This window comes from Chiloscyllium plagiosum, chromosome 19 (genome assembly GCF_004010195.1).
Source record: "Chiloscyllium plagiosum isolate BGI_BamShark_2017 chromosome 19, ASM401019v2, whole genome shotgun sequence".
NCBI lineage: Eukaryota > Metazoa > Chordata > Chondrichthyes > Orectolobiformes > Hemiscylliidae > Chiloscyllium > Chiloscyllium plagiosum.
The window spans coordinates 23,186,287-23,209,893 of NC_057728.1; the positions used below are offsets into that span (position 1 = coordinate 23,186,287).

Sequence of the window (23,607 nt, forward strand, 5' to 3'; positions counted from 1 at the left end):
ACAGCAGCAACATGACCTCCAACCCCTATACTCAATGCACTGACCAGTAAAGGAAAGCATACTAAATGCCTTCTTCACAATCCTATGTACCTACAACTCTACTTTTAAGAAACTATGAACCTGAACTCCAAGGTGTCTTTGTTCAGCACCACTCCCCAGGACCTCACCATTAAGTGTTCAAGTCCTGCTCTGATTTGCCTTTCCAAATTGCAGCATGTCACATTTATCTAAATGTAACTCTATCTGCCACTCCTCAGCCCATCTGATCATGATCCCATTGTATTCCGAGGTAGCCTTCTTCACGTCCACTACACCTCCAATTTTGATATCATTTGCAAACTTACTAACTATACCTCCTATGTTCACATCCAAATCATTTATATAAATGACAAAAAGCAATGGAATCAGCACCTATTCTTGTGACATACCACTGTCACAGGCCTCCAGTCTGAAAAGCAACCCTCCGCCACCCTCGGTCTTCTACCTTCGAGCCAGTTCTGTATCCAAATGGTTAGTTCTCCTTGTATTCCATGTGATCTAAACTTGCTAACCAGTCTACCATGAGGAACCTTGTCAAATGCCTTACTGAAGTCCATATATATCATGTACACTGTTCTGCCTTCATCAATCCTATTCATTACTTCCTCAAAAAACCCAATTAAGTTAGTGAGACACAATTTCCCACATACGAATTCATTTGACTATCCCTAATCTTGCCTTTCCAAATATATGTAAATCTTGTTCCTCAGGATTCCCTCCAACAACTTTCCCACCACTGATGTCAGGCTCACTGGTCAATAGTTCCCTGGCTTTTCCTTGCCACCTTTCTTAAATAGTGGCATCAAGTTAGCCAACCTGCAGTCTTCCGGTGCCTCACCTGTGGCTATTGATGATACAAATATCTCAGCAAATGGCCCGACAATCACTTCCCTAGCTTCCCACAGAGTTCTAGGGTACACCTGATCAGGTACCAGGGATTTATCTACTTTTATGCATTCTAAGACATACAGCATCACCTCCTCTGTGATATGGAATCCGCAGTCTGAGGATTCGGGGTGGACCTTTTAGGATGGAGATGAGGAGACATTTTTTCATCCGATGGAATTAATTACCACAAGAAGTACTTGTATTCAAGAGGCGGCTAGATATAGCAGCTGGGGCAAATTGGATCAAAGGTTATGGGGAGAAAGCAGCATTAGGCTTTTGAATTGGACGATCAGCCATGACTGTGATGAATGGCAGAGCAGGTTTGAAGGGCTGAGTGGCCTCCTCCACTCCTATCCTCTATGTTTCTATGGATATTTTTCAAGATATCGTTATTTCCCCACATTCTATATCTGCCATATCCTTCTCCTCAGAAAACATTGATGCAATTACTCGTTTAGTATCTTCCCCATTTCCTGTGTTGCCACACGTAGGTGGCCTTGCTGATTTTTAAGGGGCCTTATTGTCTCCCTAGTTACCCTTTGGTCCTTAATGTATTTGTAGAATTCCTTTGGATTCTCCTAACCCTATGTGCCAAATATCTCTTGTCCCCTTTTTGCCCTCCTGATTTCCCTCTTAAGTAAACTCCCACTGCCTTTATACTTTTCCAGGGATGCATTTGATCTCTGCTGTCCATACATGACATATGCTTTCTTCTTTTGTTTTGACCAAAACCTCAATTTTGCTTGTCAACCAGCATTCCTTACACTTACCAGCCTTGACCTTCACCCAAACAGGGATATACTGTCTCTGGTTTCTCACTATATCATTTTTGAAGGTTTTCCATTTCCCAGCTACCCCTTTACCTGCAAATATCCACCTCCAACCAATTTTTGAAAGTTCTTGCCTAATACTGTCAAAATTAGCGTTCCTTCAATTTAAAACTTTAACTTTTAGATCCGGTTGATCCTTTTCCATCACTATTTTAAAACGAAGAGAATTATGGTCACTGGCCCCAAAATGCTCCTCCACTGACACCACAGTCAGCTGCCCTGCCTTATTTCCTGAGGGTAGGGCTCATGCCCGAAATGTCGATTCTCCTGCTCCTTGGATGCTGCCTGACCTCCTGCGCTTTTCCAGCAACACATTTTCAGCTCTGATCTCCAGCATCTGCAGTCCTCACTTTCTTCTTCCTGAGAGTAGGGCAAGTTTTGCACCTTCTCTATATCTGGACACTGATTCAGAAAACTTTCTTGGACTTAACAAATTTCTATCCATCCAATTCCTGATGTTCGATTTGGTCCTTTTCCCAACTGTACCAGTCTCAAACTGATTTCTTTCCTCACTATTTCCCTGGGTCCTTCTTACACAAGTGACGTCTACCCCAGAAGAGATTCCAGTGATCCAGAAATGTGAATCCTCCTCCCCTGAAACCTCCTCAGCCTCTCATTCATCTGCCCTAGCCTCCTATTCCTACCTTTACTAGCTCGTGGGACTGGGAGTAATCCAGATATTATTACCCTCGAGGACCTCCTTTTTAAATTCTTGCCTAACTTCCTATATTCTGTCCTCAGAATCTTATCATTTTCTCTTCCTATATCATTAATTCTGGTGGGTGCAATGACTTTCTGCTGGTCCCTCTCCCCTTTCAGAATACTCTGCACTCTCTCCAACACAACTTTGACCCTGGTTCCAGAGAGGCAACACACCATTCTGATGTTTCATCAGCTGCAGCACATCTGTCTATGTCTCTGACTAGAGAGTCACCTATCACAATCAATTGCTTGGAACCTGTTGTATCCTAATTATATTAGAGCCAATCAGTACCAGAAACCTGCCTGTCAGTGCTACATTTCCCTGAGACTCCATCACCCCATACATTTCCAAAACAGCATATTTGTTTGAGAAGGGGGTAGCCACAGAAGACTCCTGCACTGTCCATTTCCCTCTACTACCTTTTAAAAAAATTACCTATCCATCTGTATCTTCAGTTTATTTTCCTTCCTGCAACTGCCATCCATTACACTCCCTAGCACCTGTCAATTCCTCATTTCTTCTAACTACCATTCCAACTGATCCATGTGATCCGATAGGATTTGCAACTAAACACACTTCCTGCAGACATAATCATTAGTAACATGGAAACCCTCCCTAATTGCCCACATCCAACCAAAAGAGTACATCTCTCTAATAAAGGCCATCTTTGCACCTTAGCAACCTACCGACCCAGAAAATAGCACAGTCTTACTGCTGTAAAAACACTGCTCCACACTAATTTAGTACCTATGTTCTATATTTTAAAGGCTTAATCAAGAGATAGATCTCAATAAAACATATAATCAAAAAGGAACTCACTCTACTGACTATTGGTAAATTTACATAAAACTACAGTATAGTTACACTTTAAAACTAGCCACTTAGCTGCTCCCCTGCTATGAGCTCTCCCACACAGGTTTCTCCAAGGTCAGCTGTGAATTTCATTGTTAATTTTTCTTAGATGATTCTGATGTTTAGAGATACTTGAAATCAGTCTGGAATGTTGGGCCTCAAGCTCTATAACCACTTGTCTCTAACAGAGAGAGATTCCTGGCGTGCCTTGTGGGAGCCTATAACTGTTTACCCAGAATTTATATTGCATCAATAACACAGAAAAACATCCCAAGGCATTTCATGGCAGCATTATCAAATAAAACTTGATACTGAACTATACCAAAAAATATTAAGGCAGCGCTTGATCAAAGATTTAAATTTTATGGATTATCTTCTAGAAACAAAGCAGAGTTGAATAGCAGAGAGGATTACAGAGGGAATTCTAGAACATGGGACCTTGCCAGCTAAAGGCATGGTGAACAATGATGAAGTATTTAAAATCAGAGGGGCTAGAGTTGCAGGAGTGAATACATATTAGAGAGTTGTAGGGTTGAAGAGTTTAAAGGGATAGGAATACCATGAAGTGATTTGAAAACATATGTGAGAATTTCAGTATTGATGTCGTGCTGTAATGGGAGCCAATGTAGTATTCTAGGCAAATGGGTGATGGGCAAATATGACTTGGTGTAAGTTAGGACATGGGTATCAGAGATTTGGATAACCCCAAGTTTATGAAAGGTAGTATGCGAAGCGTGTAATGCAGCCAAGTCAAACATCCATTCCTTCCACCATCAATGCTCAGTAGGAACAGTGTGCACTATCTCCAACATGCACACTAGAAATTCACCAAAGATATTCAGACATCACTTTCCAAACCCCTGACCACTTCCATCTAGAAGGGCAAGGGCAGCAGACATATAGGAACACCCCCACCAATAAGTGAGTCTCCAAGCAACTCATCATCCTGACTTGGAAATATATCGTTTTTCCTTCATTGTTGCTGGATCGAAATCCTGGAATTTCCACCCAAATGGCATTGTGAATCAACCCACAGCAGGTGGACTGCAGTTGTTCAAGGAGGCAGCTTACCTCTACCTTATCAAGGGATGGGCAATAAATGCTGGCCAGTCAGCGACGCTCACATCCTACAAATGAATTTTAAAAAGGCTCAGTCTCTGAGAATCTCATCAATTCAAACAAAAAAAAGAGAAAATATGATTAAAAATCTTTAGCAGCATGCCAACAATTTCACATGATACTTCCTGACAGAGTGTCATTACCCACAGGATGCCCAGAATTGTCCCCATAAAGTCCTCGTCCCAATAAAATAACTAAATATGATGAGAGGCAGTTAAAGAGATGAGAACATGTGAAATGAGTTTGCTAAAACTTGCTTAATAAATGTAAATATTGCCTACTTGAGGAAATGGTTACACTGGGAAAATATGATGTACTGTTTTGACTGGCAGAATTCAAGTCCTAATTAATTGATTACTCTGTCTTAAAATCAGGTGGAAAACTTGATGGAATTGAATGTTCTCTGCCGAAAGACCTCCGTGGAAAAGATCTCAGAGCTGTTCCCATAGAGATGTTCAACTACTGCATCCAACTGGAGGATGAAAATAAATCTTCAGGAAATGGAAAAGTAGTCACAGGCCCTCCCTGTGTGAAACAGGAGGTCAGCACCCCAAGGCCACATTACTTTCATACTTCAGATTGCATGAGACAACGCTACCGCCCAGTCAGTGTCAGGCGAGCCATTGGAACAGTCGTTGTTGCTGGGGTCTTATGTGGCATTGTTTGCATCATGATGGTGGTGGCTGGAGCATATGGTTGCATATATGCCTCCTTGATGGCAAAATATCATAGAGAGCTTAAAAAACGACAGCCGCTGATGGGAGAGGGTGAGCAAGAGCAGGAGGATCAAAAGCAGGCTTCTTCCATGGCATGAGGATTAGGTACAAGATAGCATTCAATGGAAAAAGAGCTGTCTTCATCGGTTTTCTCCAGCTCTGGCCTTTATGTGTTTATTGCAATGTTGATACAAATATTGACTTGTTAGTCTCATCGCAGTATAGGGAAGCACAAATCATTTAATGAAACACATTCTACAGGCCTGAATTCTGCTTATTGGTTTTCTGAGGCTCGACAGGATGCATTAGAATCTAATAAGGAGAAGAATATAGAAAGGAGTATGGTTGTCTTGAAAATTCTTTTGCATGAAATTTGTTTGAAAGTATTTAGAATTCAAGGCAAAAAATGGCTGTTTGAATCCTTGTACCTGCAGCTAACTCCAGTATTTGGAGGAACAAATACTGAAACTTTCAGTTTTTTTCTCGGGTTTTGTGTGCATGAAACAACTCTGAATTGCAGCATCAATTGCTATTCAGTATGGGAATCTCATTAAGCCATCTTATATTGTTCAGAAGGAAAGCTGGCCCTCATTCCAGTTAGGTAATATCTTCTGTAATTGTAAAATGTTGTTTGGTACTTAATGATACTTAACAGGTTATTCATAGGATACGCAATCAAACACACTTTTCTAAGTATTTCACTAGAGTATCTCAACTAAACTTGCGAGGTATTTATTTGTCACTTTTAATTCATGATAGTTTGTCATACATTCATTTACCTGTCCTGTTTAATTCCAGTGAGAAAGACTTGACAAATGGGAAAGACTTTTCTCATCCAAATAGACACAAAATATTGATATTTGAGTGATTGTGAAGTTATAATCAAGAGGTTCAAAAGCAACATACATAACAAAATGCTGCAAACAGTAGTGAATGACAGTTGTTCAACTAGGTACTCAATATAATGTGAACAAAATTATTTTTTAGGATTGAACAAGAGGCAACATTATAAAGTTAATTTCTGACACCATTTAATGCAATTGCAGAATTTTAATGCAGGGTTTTAGATGCTTTTTTTTCCTAATAATGTATGTAAGGTAATTAATCTCATTAAAATGCCCTAAAATTATGATAATGAAAATGTATTTTGAAGTAATGCATCGATGAAATAACAGAGAGAATTTTAATTTGATATTTTAGGAATGGGGGTGTAGGTGGAGATGACTTGCCGAAAACCTGAAGGCTGAACTACTCTGAGGAGTTTGAAGATCCACTGTCATAACTGAGTGTGGGAGTTGATTGCGTTCCAGCATGTGGCAGGAATCCACTGTGGCATTTTGCCTATGATAATTAAGGACTCTGGTCCAACGTGAAAGCTTTGAGCACTTTCAGAGAGCCAGCCCCTCGGCAGCTTTGGCAATGCCAATATTTATGGCTTGTCAATTCTGAGATTGTATCACCAAGCAGTAGGCCCTTTCGTACCCAGGTGCCCTTGAAGAGAGTTGAGATTTTTGAGGAACGAAAGACTAGGCAAATAAGAGCATTCCAGTGGCATCGCCTTGGGTGCAGGAAATATCATTGATGCAAGAGAGCCATTCCATTGAACATGCAGCATCCATCTCTGATGGCAGTGATAACTCATTGTGAGGTTGCTGCTGAGCTTCCAACAGCCATCGTGGCTGAGCTTCTTGAATTTATTTTACGGTTCCATTTTCCTGCCATATTGCCACACTGCTGCTTCCCAGCCTGTCTCCAAATGACTAGAAAAATTTAGCCCCAGAAGTCTGTCTTTCCCCAAATGCTGCTTTGCACCATATAGTTTATGTCATGGACTAATCCCCCACCTGGAAGTTTGCTCAATTTGTCTGTCTTGGTTTCCAATAACAAGACAAATATTTGAGGTGATATGATAAGGTATTCCAGGCGGTGTCGCCATACCTGACACTGGAGGGAGTGTGCAATCCCATAAAAGCACTCCAATTCCTGAGAGAGGGGATGGTCTGATGCTGGGGTTTGTGACTTGTCCTCCTTGCCTGCTGTGACAGAGAATTCCACAGATTCACCCCCCTTTGCGTAAAGAAATTTCACTGTATCTCAGTCTGAAATGCCTACCATATATTCTGAGACCATAACTTCATTCTGGAACCCCTAGGCCAAGTGAAACATTATCCCTGCACTCAGTCTGTTCAGTCTGCTACAATTGCACATGTTTTAATGAGATCCTCTTTCATTCTTCTAAACTCCAGTAAATATAGGCTCAGTCTCCTCAAATGACAAGCCTGCTATCCCAGGAATCAGTCTGGTGAATGTTTGTTCCCTCTCTCTATGGTAAGCGGATCTTTTCTTCAGTAAGGAGATCAAAACTGCACAAAATACTGTAAGTTTGGCCTCATCAACACCCTGCAGCAGCAGGAAAGTATCCTAGTTTCTATATTACAACCCTTTTACAATGAAAGCCATCATACAATTTGCTTTTCTCACTGTTTGTTGCATCTGATGCTTGCTTTCAATGATCAGCGTAGGACTTCCAACTTCAACCTTTCCCAATCTATCACAATTTAAATAATAACCTGACATTCTAGCTTTCCCACTAAAGTGAACAACCTGACATTTATCCATGAAGATATGTGGATGAGGACTAGCCATGACCTCCTGGAATTAATTTCTTAAATCTGATTTGCCCACAATTTTTAAAATGTAGTTAATCGTCATTCTTGGCTGAACCTCCAGAAATAAAGCATTCCTAATAAAATGATATGATGCCACCTAAGATTGGCATACTGTTGGCTTCAAAAATTTTAAAATGATTATTCTCTGCTGTCCTGAGCCCAAGTAACTGTGCATTAGGAAGGGAATTTGGATAGTAGCAGTGCTAGGAGAAAAAATAGGGAGGTAACCAAAAGGATTATTTTGAGAGCCTTTTGAAAGTGATAAAATGTGTAATGGAATGAGACCTTTGGAATAGAATTCCAGAGAGCAGGACTGAGATGATTAATATATAATAAAATAGATATCTGGCAGTGTTTCAGGCTAAAATCTAAAAGAGGGTTTCATATTTGAAGAATAATGAATTACTAGGAATGGTTACAAACCATATAAAACCACATATTTGCTACAAGCCAACATAATCAGGAAGACTGATATGAATTGCAAGAATGAAGCAAACATTCTGATCTCTGAAATTTCTATATTCAGCTCTTTGATACTGTATTCAGGTTTCTATATATCTTTCTAATTTCTTATGTATTTGTGATCCAGGACTTAGATTTTGTTGTTCTGCCTGCAGTAGCCAGGAGCATATTGGTAACTGATGTTACGTGCAATACCTATGCTGCTACATTAATGATTGGGACTTCACTAATGTCATTTTGTTGAAACCATTTGAAATTTAATGGCACAAAAGTCTGCATGCAGGAAACATGTATACCCCCTTGATTTCAGCTTCTGTCTCATGTATTTATTTTCCTCCCATATATGAATTGGGCCTTTGAGTAAAATTGTCTTTTTCTCCCAGCAATGCACCTTAACATCAACACACAAGTTTGTCACTTAAATTTCCAGCTCCAAGGATTCTTGGGACTTGCCTCAGGAAGATTATCATCAAATCAGACTGAATGTTAGTCCACTATCCATGTGGTACTTATAATGCAAGATGCTTCTTATAAAGGACCGAAGTGAAATAGATTTATTAAGCCCCAAGTTTCAGCTAAATTTAGGTCCACAAGGCAACACAACATAGTAAGTTTTCCTTTTAGCAAAACCTAAAGAGTGTTTGATATAGAAAGCACAAATGTAGGAAAATATACTGTCCAAAGACTGCAGATAAACATATTCTTGGGAAGTGTAATAGGGATTTTGCATTGTGTCCATCCCCTACACTGTAGATGGTGACTAATGTAACTGAATGACAACAATGAAAAACATAACACTGGTATTTTGATGAGCCCACAATCTGCTGATCTATTTTAATGCTAGCTGCCAACAGAACAGAATAATAATCCAGCTGCTTCTTCCTTTATGTAGGTGTGTGGATGGAATATGGAGAAGATCTATGCTGTCTATTACTCATGAGTCAGGAAGGATGCTTTTGGCTAATAATTGAAAGTTTTGTTATCAATTTGAAGTTTTGGTTTGCATTCCTTCTTTCCAAGCTCACAGTTACCAGTTACAACTTTTACACCTTCTCAGAATAGAGTTGCCAACTCTCCACGATTATCCTGGAGCCTCCAGGAATTAAAGACTTTTTTGGATACTGCTGTGAGCCATCTATGGAAAAAAAATCATGTTATTAAAAATGTCTTTTTCTTTCTACTTTCTTTGAGCACCTTGTTATCAGCTGTAAAAATATTAAATGTGAGAAAGCAAAGACTGTTTGTCTTGACAGGTTGATTGGCAATGAAAAGGAATCTCCAGAAATGCCCCAAACTGGAGTCGGCAAATCTATTTCAGAGCATACAGTCTTGTTGTAGGTATTTTATTCACTGATTAGCTGTTTTCCTTTGCTATTAATCTGAAAGAAGATTTTTATATTTTCCTATTGACCAGGGCCCTATAAATTAATCAAACAATCTAAGTAAATATGTAATGGTATACTGACACAATTCTTCAATGTCAAGCTGAATCTAAAAAAAAGTTGTAAACGAAAGTGCTAAAGAGAAAATGTGTGTGTTTGTAGTGGGAAGAAGTTAGGGTAGATGGAGAAGTTCACAGTATTGTAATTTCCAGCCAGTTTTACAGGAAGAAAACAATTTCTTGCATGTACACATTACACTTGTGATGAATATTAATCTCATAATCTGCATCTAAAACCTCCTGTCAAAATGGAAATGCCTTATTTCCTCCTTCAAGATTTAGCACCAAAATTCTGACAATTTAATACATGGAGTACTTAATTTTTTAAAATAAATGCTTGATTTAGGAATTAGATCGTACTAAGTGTATATTATGGTTAAGAACTGATTGAGCTTTTTATTCATATATGGAATAAAATATTGAAGAAATCATTGCTCTAACAAAGAAATTTGGATAAAATGCTATTTTTCTCCATGCTAGTGAAATTGTAAGAAACCCTCTTCTAGAATGTTCTGGATTTTAAAATGTCATTAAAGTTTGGATTTGCTTCTTCAAACTTGGATTTGCTTCTTGTTACTTAGTCTTGAATCTTTTTTAAAAAAACTCACTATCCTGTGGTAATGCATGTATGCACTCAGTCCTTTTGTTTCCTTTAAATGAAAAATAAAAAGATGTCAAAAAGAATGTCCTATAATAAAGTGAAACAAAACTAAAGGAAAAGTCTACAAAAGGGCCTCTCATGGCATTGTGGTAGTGTAGCTTCCAGGTTCAAATTGCTGAACAGTTTGATTAGAAAATTAAAAATAGAGATTTCAATAATAGCTTTATTGTCCAGCTTATTTGGAGCACAGATTATTTCTGAAATCTAAGTGTTTTTTGATCTTTTGAAAGCAGTTGCAATGCTGATTTTCTTCGGTTTATGGCTATATTCTCTCCAAGATAGCAAATTCAGTCTTTATAAAGAGCTACTTCATTCTTGTATTCATAAGACAATTAGGGCCAGAGCACAATAGAGACACTGGACAAGAACAGGCAAAGAAAATGTAATTCCAGAGATAAAGGACTGTAAGTCAATGGTATGTGCATGCATTGGTAGTGATAGTGAGGGTGGGGAGTCCAAAGTCTAATATAGGACCATGGAGTAACATGGAAACATAATTAGTAGAGAGAAAGGGGAGTGGGGAGCGAAGTCACAGTCACTGAGCAGAAATTGGAGCAGAGCATCAAAAGTGAACATTTATTTAAAAAAAACATCATGGGGTTTGCAGGTGGCTGACCCTAAGTCATAAGGTTGAGGCCAGTGAGGCAAAAGTAGAAATTGGCTTTGATGGCAGTCTCCAGTGAGGGGGTAAGAAATAAGTACATGGCAAATGCAATATTGATTCTAAAAATACTGACAAAGTATTAATTGTAGAGCCTCATCTGAGAAATAAACCAGGGAGAGAAAATAAAATGAAGTGGTGATTAGAATTCCTTTGCAGTGCTACGTGGTAACCAGAGGATGGAACTGCAGTGTTACAAATTGTTATAGGAGTTTTTATTACATAATTGTGGGCATTACCATTATAGGAACAAAGGATTGAATTTGACTGTAATGATTTTGTTATTCTTCAGTCATTCCTTCGAAACAAATGGCAACGTGAATATAGCAACAGTCAAATAGAATATTGCTCCATTGTAGCGAGAGATAATGCTAAAGTTTGCCGTTACCCTGGATAGTAACAGGACATTGTTTACTTGCTGTTATGTCATGGCATTAAGACTCTCCTTTGTTATAAAACTAATGCCACCTTTCTGCAAACTAGAAAAAGCTTATTTTAGCCATGTCAATCTTCTAGTAGGTATGTATTTAGTAGTGCAGCATAAAGCAGGAGCAGAGGGAATAAAGAATCTGAACCGTTGAAAACTCTGGATAGATAAAGGGTGGAATCTTATGGGGGTTCTGAAAGATACGAGCTAGAGTACAAAATATTGCATTATCATCTGAGAAGTCCAGCGAGGCCTAAATTGACATTGGGAACAACTCACTCCATCTTTTAATCAAGTTCCAGGTAGCGAGGCAAGATTCTCACTTGGAAGTAGTGAATTATCTGTTGAAAGAGAATATTGCTTGTCTACAACTCTATTAATTGCAATATCATCTTGCAATATGCTTCTTCCACTCCCATCATCCACCTTGACCAAACTAAACATTGGGAATTCTCAACATGGAAGTCAGAGTGGTTACCGAGCTGCAAAGAGCCTCCATGCTGGTCACCATGCAACATCTCAGAGCATGATCCATGGGCACCAGTCAAATGCACCCCTCGTCCACCAATACTGGCACCTGATGTTTGCTGATCCCTCAGAATCCTCATGGTTCCTTTCGGATCCCCTTGCAGGACATATTGACCTGTGTTCAGGGTGCACCAGCAACAGGCATGGAAAGGTGGTGACATGGGACTTGGTGTGTAACAATAGGCATCCAACTCAAACAGGATTAGGCTGCATTTTAGGGCTACTTGCCTGCTGGCACCATGTGTATTTTAGATAACACCTAATTGGGGGTATAGACTGTACTGGAATGAATTTCACCAAGAAGACGTTAATAAGTTTATAGAATGGGCAAAAATTCAGGACAACACATCCATCCTAGGGCAGGCTAAACAAGGATAGCATAGGAATTTCTAGAGGGTTGGTATTGAATCCTACTAATTGACTACAGTTCAGCCTTCAACACTATCATTTCCTTGAGACTGATTAGTAAACTTAGTAATCTTGGACTAAGCCCCACTCTCTGCAACTGGATCCTCAGTTTCCTGACCCACAGGCCACAATCAGTGAACACTGGAGACAATATTTCACCCTCACTTACATTACTGGAGTGCACCCCCCGCCCAGGGGTGTGTACTCAGCCCCCTACTGTACTCACAATATATCCATGACTGCGTCGCCAAATACCAGACTAATGCCATTTACAAGTTTGCTGATGACACCACCATAGTCAGTCAAATCTCAGATGGCGATGAAACAGACTACAGATGGGGAGGTGTAAGACCTGGAAAAATGGTGCACTGAGAACAACCTATCTCTAAAAGCCGGCAAAACCAAGGAACTCATTATTGACTTTCAGCGGGATGTTACTTATACCGCCCTACACATTAACAGCACAGAGGTGGAACGAGTGGAGAGAGTGTCAAGCTCCTGGGAGTGGTCATAAACAACAAGCTTTCTTGGACTCTTCACGTGGATGCACTGATTACAAAGGCCCAACAATGTCTCTTCTTCCTCAGACAGTTGAGGAAATTTGGCATGATGGTGAATACCCTTGCCAACTTTTATAGGTGCGCCATTGAGAGCATTCTGTCTGGATGTATCACTACCTGGTATGACAACTGTGCCATTTAAGATCTGAGATGGTTACAGAGAGTGGTAAACTCGGCCGGGACAATTACAAAGGCCAACCACTCATCTATAGAATCCATCTACAAGCCCCGTTGTCAAGGAAAGGCCGCCAGTAATCTCAAAGATCCATCCCACCCTGGCAATGCTTTTCTACAGCCTCTATCATTGAGGAGAAGTTACAGAAGCCTGGACACACACACCAATTAGTTTTGTAACAGTTTTTACCCTACTGTTGTTAGAATACTGAATGGACTCACAAACTCTTAGCATTCGCCTGTACCTGTGTTTTCGTTTTTGCCGCTGTTTACTTATTATTTACTTACCTACGCTACTTAACTCTGTGATCTGCCTGTATTGCTCACAAGAAAAGCTTTTCATTGTGCCTCAGTACAATTGTCAATAAATTCAATTCAATTCAAACTGGAACTCCATCAATAAACACACCAATTTGGACCCCATTTACCAACCTCTGAGAAAAAGAACCGGAAATGATATCACCCACTGTAATAGACCAAGAGGCATAAAAAGAAAGCGGGATAGAACACAAGTGTTTCACTGGAGGCTCACCTGATGATGTTACCTAGCATGGTGACGAAACGTATGAGAACAAACCTACAAGCTCAGTGAACAAGCTTACAACCCGAACCTCAACCTGAGCTACAAATCTTCACAAAAATCTTGAAATACCATCATTTGTTTCTAATTAGGGTTAAAAAGTAGAGAAGTTACTTTAAACCTAATTGTCTCTTAGTTAGACCACACTTGGAGTACAATGTACAAGTTTGGTTATTGTAACATAACAAGGATATAGAGGTATTCAACTGGGCATCAAAATGATTTACAAGGATGAAACATCATGTGAGGGTAAACATTTCAGCGATGGTCAAACAGACTGGGCCTGCCCTTCCTCTTGTAAAGACTAAAGGCTATCGTAACAAACTTATTATGTAAGATTTCGGGATGAGCAAATCTGGAGCTCCTCAATTTAATCCCCAATAAATCAAATTTGGTAGAATTGGAAGAAACTTCTTAATGTAGATAGTAGTGAATAATACATAGTGTATTCACAGTAAGGACCCAAGGTCTGCCTCCATGTCATAAAATCACAGCAGTTTGCATGTTCACAAATAATTATGGAAGGTGTTGTTTCGGGCAGAAGATTCAAGAATAACTCTTCCAGAATAGTCAAGTAGGCTTGAACCATTAATAATATTTCACTCTCTGAATATTGTGCCAAACCTGCTGAATTTTCCAAGAACTGTCTGGTTTTATTTCAGATCTCCAGAGATATATGAGGAAAGATGAAAGGAGGCTCGAGGGAGCATAAGTGACACCACTGATTAATTGGGCCGAATGACCTGTTTCTGTACTGTATTTTTAATGTGAAATTGTGTAACTGAAACTAAACTTCAAAAGTACTTCATTATTATTAAAATACTTTAGGGCATCTTGAGATCATAAAAGGCAGTATATAAATACCTGCACTTGTTTATTTCTTTATGCAACTGACACTTGAATATAGATTCTTGTGTCAGAACTTAAGTAAGTCAGAGATCTATAACTTATATTGCAAGTCACAGGCCTACTTCTATAAAATGTAAGAGAGGATGGAAGGGTGATGGAAATAAATGGAAGATTCATTTATAAAGTTAACAAATGAGCAGGCCAACTTGCATTCTATCTCTTTACAGAGTGCAGGAAATGAGGGGTGCAGGACATTATTAATGCATTAATATCTTAAAGTTATGATCAGTAACTTATTAGCTCAGTTAGCTAGACCACTAGAATGTGGATGTAAATAACTCTAACACCATCTATTTCAATCTCTATTCTGATTGAAGTGGACCCAAGGCCTGCCTCCGTGTCATAACAATCACAGCAATTTGCAGGTTCACAAATAATTATGGAAGGTGTGCCTTCGGGCAGGAGATTCAAGAAGAATCTTTCCAGAATGATCATAGTGGACTTGAAAAATTAACCATGTTTCTCTCTCCATATATTTTGCCAAACCTGCTAAATTTTCCAAGAACTTTCTAGTTTTATTTCAGATCTTAAGCATTTGCAATATTTTTATTTTCCTGTTCCCTTTAGATGTAGTAAGGGCTGTCAATAGGTTAGATGCCTTTTGAATAATTTCAAAGATTTTCCAAAAAATTCACCACCAACTTTGCTCTGATGATGCTATTGCCACTTAATTGTCCATTTTAAATTTCAATGGGTCTTTATAAGTGGAGGTATAACATATAAAAGCTTGAAAGTTATGATGATCCTCTATAAAACCCAGGTCTGATCTCAGTAGAATATTGTATTCAATTCTGGGCACCACATTTTAGAAAGGATTGAAGTCATTAAAAAAGATAAGGAAGAGATTAAATAGAATAGTTCTCGGGATGAGAAACTTCAGTTAGATGGATACATTTCTGAAGAAGCAAAGAAGAGGAGACTTGATAGGTTTTCAATATCATGAGGGATCTGGACAGAGTAGGTGAAGAGAAACTTTCCATTTGGCAGAATGATTGAGAACCAGAAGGTTCCTGATTGTCAGGCGAAGTAATGGTGTTATGATAAAAATCTGTTTTACACAACCTGTGGTTAGCTGGTGAAATGCTCTGCCTGGCATTGTGCTGGAGGCAGATTGAAGTGAGTTTTTTTTTAAAAATTATGTCATTAACTGAAGCAATAACATTTACAGTGCTACAGGGAAAATGATGGAGAGAGACATTTTGAATCAGTACAGATACATCAGACACAATGGTCTCCTTTTATGAGTAATTATTTGATGATTGTAAGAATTACACGTAACTGTATCGTCATATCACAAGAATGCTTCCTGGACATTTAAAACCTGCACCTGTAATTACACAATTACAATGAATGGGTATAAAGAAAACACTTTCATTTTGCCCATCTGGACCCCTACTTCTAGCTGTTTGAGTGTAAATTATTGTCGATTGAAAATCTAGGCTCTCAACTAATGACTAAGAAATCTCGCTCTATATAAACAAGATCATAACGGGCATTAAAAAACATTTTTAATGCCTTCTGGTAAATGCATTAAACCCTTGTGGACTGATTGAATCGTAACTGTTTTTTAAGCAGTCCTACATTAAGTATCTTGCTGTTTCCAAGTAATTACCCGACTTGAAAATAAACATGATTACTGATTTTAGTCTAAATGCAACATTTCAGATTGTGTGGCTTTTTCACACTATTCATGCCTCTCAGTATTTTAAAGATCTTTCTAAATCTTCTTTTCTTTTGACAAAATACATCCAACTCTGAGATCACTTCTTTTAAGTTAGAATCCCAGGTTTCAGAAGTGAAGGTGCCAGTGTTGAACTGAGGTGGACGAAGTTAAAAATCACACAACACCAGCTTATAATCCAACAGATTTATTTGGAAGTACTAGCTCTCGGCGCGCTGCTCCTTCATCGGGTAGTTGCAGAGCAATATCATAAGAGACAGAATTTATAGCAAAAGATTGCAGTGTCATGCAACTAAAACAATATATTGAACAAACCTAGATTGCTGTTAAGTCTTTCATCTTTTAGAATGGGTTGCAGTTTTTGGTTCATTAGTATGCAAATCCCAGAACTTCTTTTAAGTCACATTCATGACCTAACTTAAGGTTTTATGAAAAAGGTAACATCTCAGCTCAGACAATGCATTAAAAGTGTGAGGTTAGAGTCTGTCTGTATCTCAATCTTGAGTCAGACTGGTTCTATTTCACTCGCACTCTGTCCCTCTCTCTCTCACGCATGCACACACACTTATAAATTGATGGGGTGAATTTGCACTTGCAGAATTGTATTTGTAGATGCATTCTATTTTGCTCAAAAAGTACACAGTCAGCAGGCAGCCAGTCCATGTAGCATTTTGTAAATTCCTACTTTGGAAATAGAGCCAGCTCCTGGAAATAGATCATGCTTCACAGCTACATGATGAAGGAGCAGCACTCTGAAAGCTAATACTTCCAAACAAATCTGTTGGACAATAATCTGGTGTTGTGTGATTTTTAACATTTCAGAAGGCTAGAGTCCTGTGTTCTTGTCCCATTGATATTGCTTTTCTCATCTTGTGTTTCATCTTGTGACCGAATAGAAAGGGAGGGCATTGAGGCCTTACTGTCAGATTTCCTGGTGCTAGGATGGAAGTTTAAAAGTAGGACCTTTCATGTAGTGATCCTGACTTTACTTCTCAAAACCACACATCAGCAAGACTAAAAATAAGAAGATGGTGAGAACCATTGAATAGTTTGATGAATGATCCAAAAAGGAGAGCTTCACATTCTTGGAACACTGAGACTAGTTCTAAGATGCAAGGCACCAATTCTAAAGGGATCGATTGCACATCAACAAGACTGGACAAATGATATGATCCTAGTGAGCAGATTCACTAGTGTGGTTGGGAATGGTTTAAATTCGTAGGGATGAATGCTCCTATTTCAAAGGTGGAAAAGAGGGATAAGGTGCATAAGGTGAGTGCACCTCAAAATACTAGAGAAGGGAGAGTTCCATCTAAGACAGCAAACTAAGAAAGACTACAACGAATGTAGAGACATGTTTACAATGCTTGTAAGTAGATGCTGAAAGTGCAGTAGTTATGGTTGGCGAGTTACAAGCACAAATAGCCTCGTAGGAATATGATGTTGTGGCAACAACAAAATTTGGCTAAAATTGGGAAGGGCTAGATGTTTATTATTCAAAAATACTTAGAAAAAAGTAGGAAGGAGGAAAGGGAAGTGGAATAGCAATACATTGCACAAAATAATAATTTAGGATGGATAGAGGATTGGTTACTAATAAGCACAGAGTTGGGATGAATTTGGTCATTTTTGAATTGACAATCTGTTACTCATGGAGTAGTACCTCAGAGTTTAATGCTGGACCTCAACTATTTACAATCTATAACCTCGATAGAAGTTTCATAAGTTCAAAAAGTTAAATATCCTTATGTTAGGTTAGTGTAATGTAAACTAAGATATATAGTTTTTCATATTATTTATCGTAAATTTGGATTTTTAGATTTTCACTTCATAACCAGTGGGTTTTCTGGATGTCCAAAATGAACTAGTAAGTATTTCTGTAGCCATGGTCAGTTCTTTTAAAATAGTTTTGAGACCTAGATTTAGAGTGAATGGGTTTTGCGGACTCCTAATGAACTTTATTTTAGATTAATGTTTGGCTTAGCATGGTAAATAATGAGCTCTCCAAGATATATTAGAGACTTCTGGAACTTTTAATTTTGTTTTTTTAAAGCAAAAGGAAAAGACCCATAGTTTAGTGAGGGAGACCTTTAGGTTTCAGTTTTTACTTTGATTGGGGTAGTTCTGCTAAGTCCTTGTAATTGGATGGCTACATAGTCCCATGCTCCTGAGAAAGGAAGGTTATAAAGTGAAGTAGGTTAACTTAGAAAGAGAGTTACGTGTTAGTCCCAGACCAGAAGTGTTGGGATAAAACCATCAAAAGGTAACCTAAAATTGAATACATTGAAGCATGGGTATAGGTTAGCTCCATTGAGAAGCTTTCTGCAGTTCTAGTCTAAATGTTAAAGTCACAAGTGATTTATAGAGCTTTATAAAATTATGAGGGGCATAGATAAGGTGAATAGCAAAGGTCTTTTCTCAAGGGTGGGGGCGTTCAAAATTAGTGGGCATATTTTTTAGGTTAAGAGGAGAAAGATTTAAACGGGACCTGAAAGGCAATTTTTTCACACAGAAGGTGGTTCTTCCGTGGAATGAGCAGTCAGAGGAAGTAATAATTGCAGGTAAAGATACAACACTTGGACAGGTACATGAATAGGAAATCTTTAAAGGAAAATGAGCCAAATGCAGGCAAGTGGGATCAGTTTTGGCTTGGGAAAGTTGGTCAGCATGGATGAGTTGGCCCGAAGGGTCTGTTTCCATGCCGTGTGACTATGACTCTATAAATTTGCCCAGTTGGTACTTATCAAGACTGGCATATTGTACGAGTTGTGCTTTGGATTCTGAACCAGGAGTGTATTTTATTCATTCTCAATGTATAAAAGACTTATGGGATTAATGGGATATTGCTTTTACTTTAAATTTGTATTATAAGTAGATAGTTTGGTTTATTTTATTTAAGCTTCATTTCTTTTGTTAATAAACTTTTTTTAAAAGGACTATGGGCAGCACTGTGCGCTTATGTTTCATCAAGAGACCAATTTGATAAAACCAAAACAAGTCAAAATATGATCAAACAAGCTAGGTTTCTAACTGTAATCTGACTTGTCCGGTAATGACAACAACAGGGACCATAATATCTTCAATTGCCATATTCTGCTGAACTACTATTACACCTTACTCAATGTACAACATCCCTATTATTTATCAAAACCAATCATACCTGACATTCATAGCTTTATCTCACATTCACATTTGTACATACAGCTTTTGTATAACAGCACCTATTCATTACCCAAATACTACATACTACAAACACTGCACTACATACAATGACATAATTTGCTCTCTCTTGGGTGGACAAGGTAAATCTATAACTTCAGTTAGCAATATGGATCCAGTTGAGGACAGGCACAGTGGAATGTTCTCATGTACATGGGGAGCATTATAGCTGTTACTGAGGCTGTGGCCAGTGACAGGGCTGTAACCACCAAATACAACGGTATTCTCACACCTAGCTCTTTTTCATGCCATATGTTTCCTACATCTACAATTTGCACATTCTCTAAGCAGCAACCTCTTCCTTTCTCAGTCTCCTCTCACCACAGCCTTTGTTTCTTGCCTTTCTCTTTTCACACACAAGATCTGCAGTGGGGATAAACAAAGATGAAAGGAAAAGAAAATGGGGAAAAAGCATAATCACTAATTCCCACATTTGCCATCAGCCTCAGGTGCTGACGTTGCATGACATTAGATAGTAGGTTGTAGAACACATTTCACATGGCCACAAGGCTTTCATTGTACATGTGTGGATATATTGTCCATGAGTGAATGGGTTATGTACCAAAGTGGCCAGTGGGTAGCTCTTGTTGTCTCATAGAAATCTGTTTTGTTAAAATAGCTTACAGGATACAATTTTCTTTTTCCAGTAGCTCCTTTTGAAGGTTACTTTTGAATTTTGGGGACCTATTTATTGATTTTCACAGACTTTTTCATTCTCACTGAGACTTTTATTAGGTGCTGCAGTGATGTAAAGTACATTTTGTAGTTGGGTTGGTGCACGGGAAATTTGGATTTGTACAGAGGCAGAACTGGAAGAATTTATCAATATTCTGAATAATTAACAATTGCCCATTAAAATTAGAATCACCACACACAAAAAGGTATATACATTTCCTTGATATCATAGTACCTAATCTGGCACAATGCAACAAACAGAAGGGAGAAACACTTTTCTTCAGAATAACTGATGTGCACACCTACACACAAAATCCATCACACTGAACACCTCTTTCAGATTGGTGAGATCGCAGCTATTGCATTTTTATCACACATTCAGAAATCTGGAAAACTTTAACCAAGTATTTATAACCATTTTTACTGACTTTCAGATTTCAGTTTCAGATTTAAATTTAACAATTGACACATTGTTGAATACAGGAAAAAGTGAGGACTGCAGATGCTGGAGGTCAGAGCTGGAAAATGTGTTGTTGGAAAAGCGCAGCAGGTCAGGCAGCATCCAAGGAGCAGAAGAAGGGCTTATGCCTGAAACATCGACTCCTGCGCTTTTCCAGCAACACATTTTTCAACAGTGTTGAATACAATGGCATTCACCACATTTTCCTGATATACTATCTTCTGAATATATGTAGCCTTAAACAAGCAGTTCATTATTCATTTGCAAGTAATTCATTACTTACATCATTTCACATTTTCCTCAATCTTAGCAAGTTGCATGGTCCCTTTTTCACAGGTTTGAAAATTTTCCCTTATAGCCTCCCTTTCTTTCTCCCCTGGCAGCCTCTCTCTTACCCATCCCCATTGCAACCTCCCTATCTTCTCCCTCATTTACAACTTCCCTGACCTCTTCCCCCATTGCATCTTCCCAGCTTGCTGCCTCCCTGACTCACATTTCTCACTCTGTCTTTGTTCTTCACCACTCTCCTGCAGCCTTTCCATTTTGCAACTGCCTTGCCTCCTCAATAGCTGTTGTAACCTCCCAAGCCTTCAGACAATTTTGGGGAAGGATGCATCAGCTGCTGCCATGTATTTCAGCATTGATGGTTTATCCAGATGATATAGGGATTTTTGTAGAATGAAAGCATCATGACAGCTGCCAGGATCTCATATACAGAATTGTATTATACACTTAGCTTAATGGTCACACATCAACTTAATGGACACACATTGAGGATATGGAATGCTTCCTGGTTATGGTGTATGTCAGAAATAACATGTAGCATCTGCAAAACAATTTGTGTATATTCAATGACACTCCGCATGCACGAAAAACCTGGAAGTCTCCAAGGTGTTTCTCCATCTGTTCATCTCTGGTAAGAGAGAATGAAATGTATTCAGTTCCTTTGGGATGTCGTCACTGTAAGCTCTCTTCTGCAACAGTTTATGGGAAAATTATAATGGGGCAAATATTACCTGCTCCAGCTTGGAAGGAGCAAGAAGCATAAATGTTCATGCATACAGTTAACTTAACTTTTACAGACAGTGTGGACATTACCCTCCTTTGGGACAGCAATTTTGGATTCACCAGATGGCAGATTTCAATGAGGTATTCCTAAGGCACAGATGTCTAACATGTGTCCTTACTAAAATTCAGGTGGGAGCATTGTTCCCTCAATATTCTAGGCTGACATGGCCAGAATATTGAGGTTGAAGAAGCTTTTTCTCAATTTCCAGCCTTTTTCACTTTGTTGCAACTGTGTTGCAACTGCATTACACCCCAGTCATGCTGTAGGCCAAAACATATGAAAATTATTGGACCATGTCCTGGAGAAAGTCTATGTGCTGAATCCTTGATGGAACAAAATCCTTCGACGCATGCCACACCATTCCTTGTAGATTTCAGGAACATTTTTGATCATTGGAATCTCTTTTGGGGTAGAAATAACCTGCACAAGAAGGACGGATTGCACCTAAATGGGAAGGGGACTGGCAGGGAAACTTGCTAGAGCTGCTCGGGAGGATTTAAACTAGTAAGGGGTGGGACCCAGGGAGATAGTGAAGAAAGAGATCAATCTGAGATTGGTACAGTTGAGAACAGAAGTGAATCAAACAGTCAGGGCAGGCAGGGACAAGGTAGGACTAATAAATTAAACTGCATTTATTTCAATGCAAGGGGCCTAACAGGGAAGGCAGATGAACTCAGGGCATAGTTAGGAATATGGGACTGGGATATCATAGCAATTACAGAAACATGGCTCAGGGATGGGCAGGACTGGCAGCTTAATGTTCCAGGATACAAATGCTAAAGGAAGGATACAAAGGGAGGCAAGGGAGGGGGCGTGGGGGGTGGCGGGTGGCATTTTTCATAAGGGATAGCATTACAGCTGCGCTGAGGGAGGATATTCCTGAAAATACATCCAGGGAAGTTATTTGGGTGGAACTGAGAAATAAGAAAGGGATGATCATCTTTTTGGGATTGTATTATAGACCCCCTAATAGTCAGAGGGAAATTGAGAGACAAACTTGTAAGGAGATCTCAGCTATCTGTAAGAATAATAGGGTGGTTATGGTAGGGGATTTTAACTTTCCAAACATAGACTGGAACTGCCATGGTGTTAAGGGTTTAGATGGAGAGGAATTTGTTAAGTGTGTATAACAAAATTTTCTGATTCAGTATGTGGATGTACCGACTAGAGAAGGTGAAATAAGGCAGGGCAGCTGACTGAGATGTCAGTGGGGGAGCACTTTGGGGCCAGCGACCATCATTCTATTAGTTTTAAAATAGTGATGGAAAAGGATAGACCAGATCTAAATTGGAGAAAGGCCAATTTTGACGGTATTAGGCAAAACTTTCACAAGCTGACTGGGGGCAGATGTTTGCAGGTAAAGGGACGGCTGTAAAATGGAGAGCCTTCAGAAATGAGATAACGAGAATCCAGAGAAAGTATATTCCTGTTAGGGTGAAAGGGAAGGCTGGTAGGTACAGGGAATTCTGGATGACTAAAGAAAATGAGGGTTTGGTTAAGAAAAAGAAGGAAGCATATGGAAGTATAGACAGGATAGATCGAGTGAATCCTTAGAAGAGTATAAAGGAAGTAGGAGTATACTTAAGAGGGAAATCAGGAGGGCAAAAAGAGGACATGAGATAGCTTTGGCAAATAGAATTAAGGAGAATCCAAAGAGTTTTTACAAATACATTAAGGACAAAAGGGTAACGAGGGAGAGAATTGGGCCCCTCAAAGATCAGCAAGGCGGCCTTTGTGTGGAGCCACAGAAAATGGGGAAGATACTAAATGAATATTTTGCATCAGTATTTACTGTGGAAAAGGATATGGAAGATATAGACTGTCAGGAAATAAATGGTGACACCTCTCAAAATGTCCAGATTACAGAGGAGGAAGT

The 23,607-nt window shown here is 39.0% G+C and overlaps 2 protein-coding genes across 13 annotated transcripts in view; one reads left to right on the forward strand and one right to left on the reverse strand.

The window, feature by feature from the left end:
- lrtm2a (leucine-rich repeats and transmembrane domains 2a) overlaps positions 1-10,254 on the forward strand; it is a 96,847-nt gene extending 86,593 nt beyond the window's left edge. For all 3 annotated transcript variants that reach the window (XM_043709343.1, XM_043709344.1, XM_043709345.1), the window contains one exon: positions 4,806-10,254. In XM_043709343.1, the coding sequence (XP_043565278.1) occupies positions 4,806-5,245 (440 nt within the window). In that variant the 3' untranslated portion in view covers positions 5,246-10,254. The remainder of the gene's footprint in view (positions 1-4,805) is intronic.
- LOC122559589 (voltage-dependent calcium channel subunit alpha-2/delta-4-like) overlaps positions 1-23,607 on the reverse strand; it is a 483,398-nt gene that overhangs the window by 211,538 nt on the left and 248,253 nt on the right. The gene's annotated exons all lie outside the window — the stretch shown is intronic.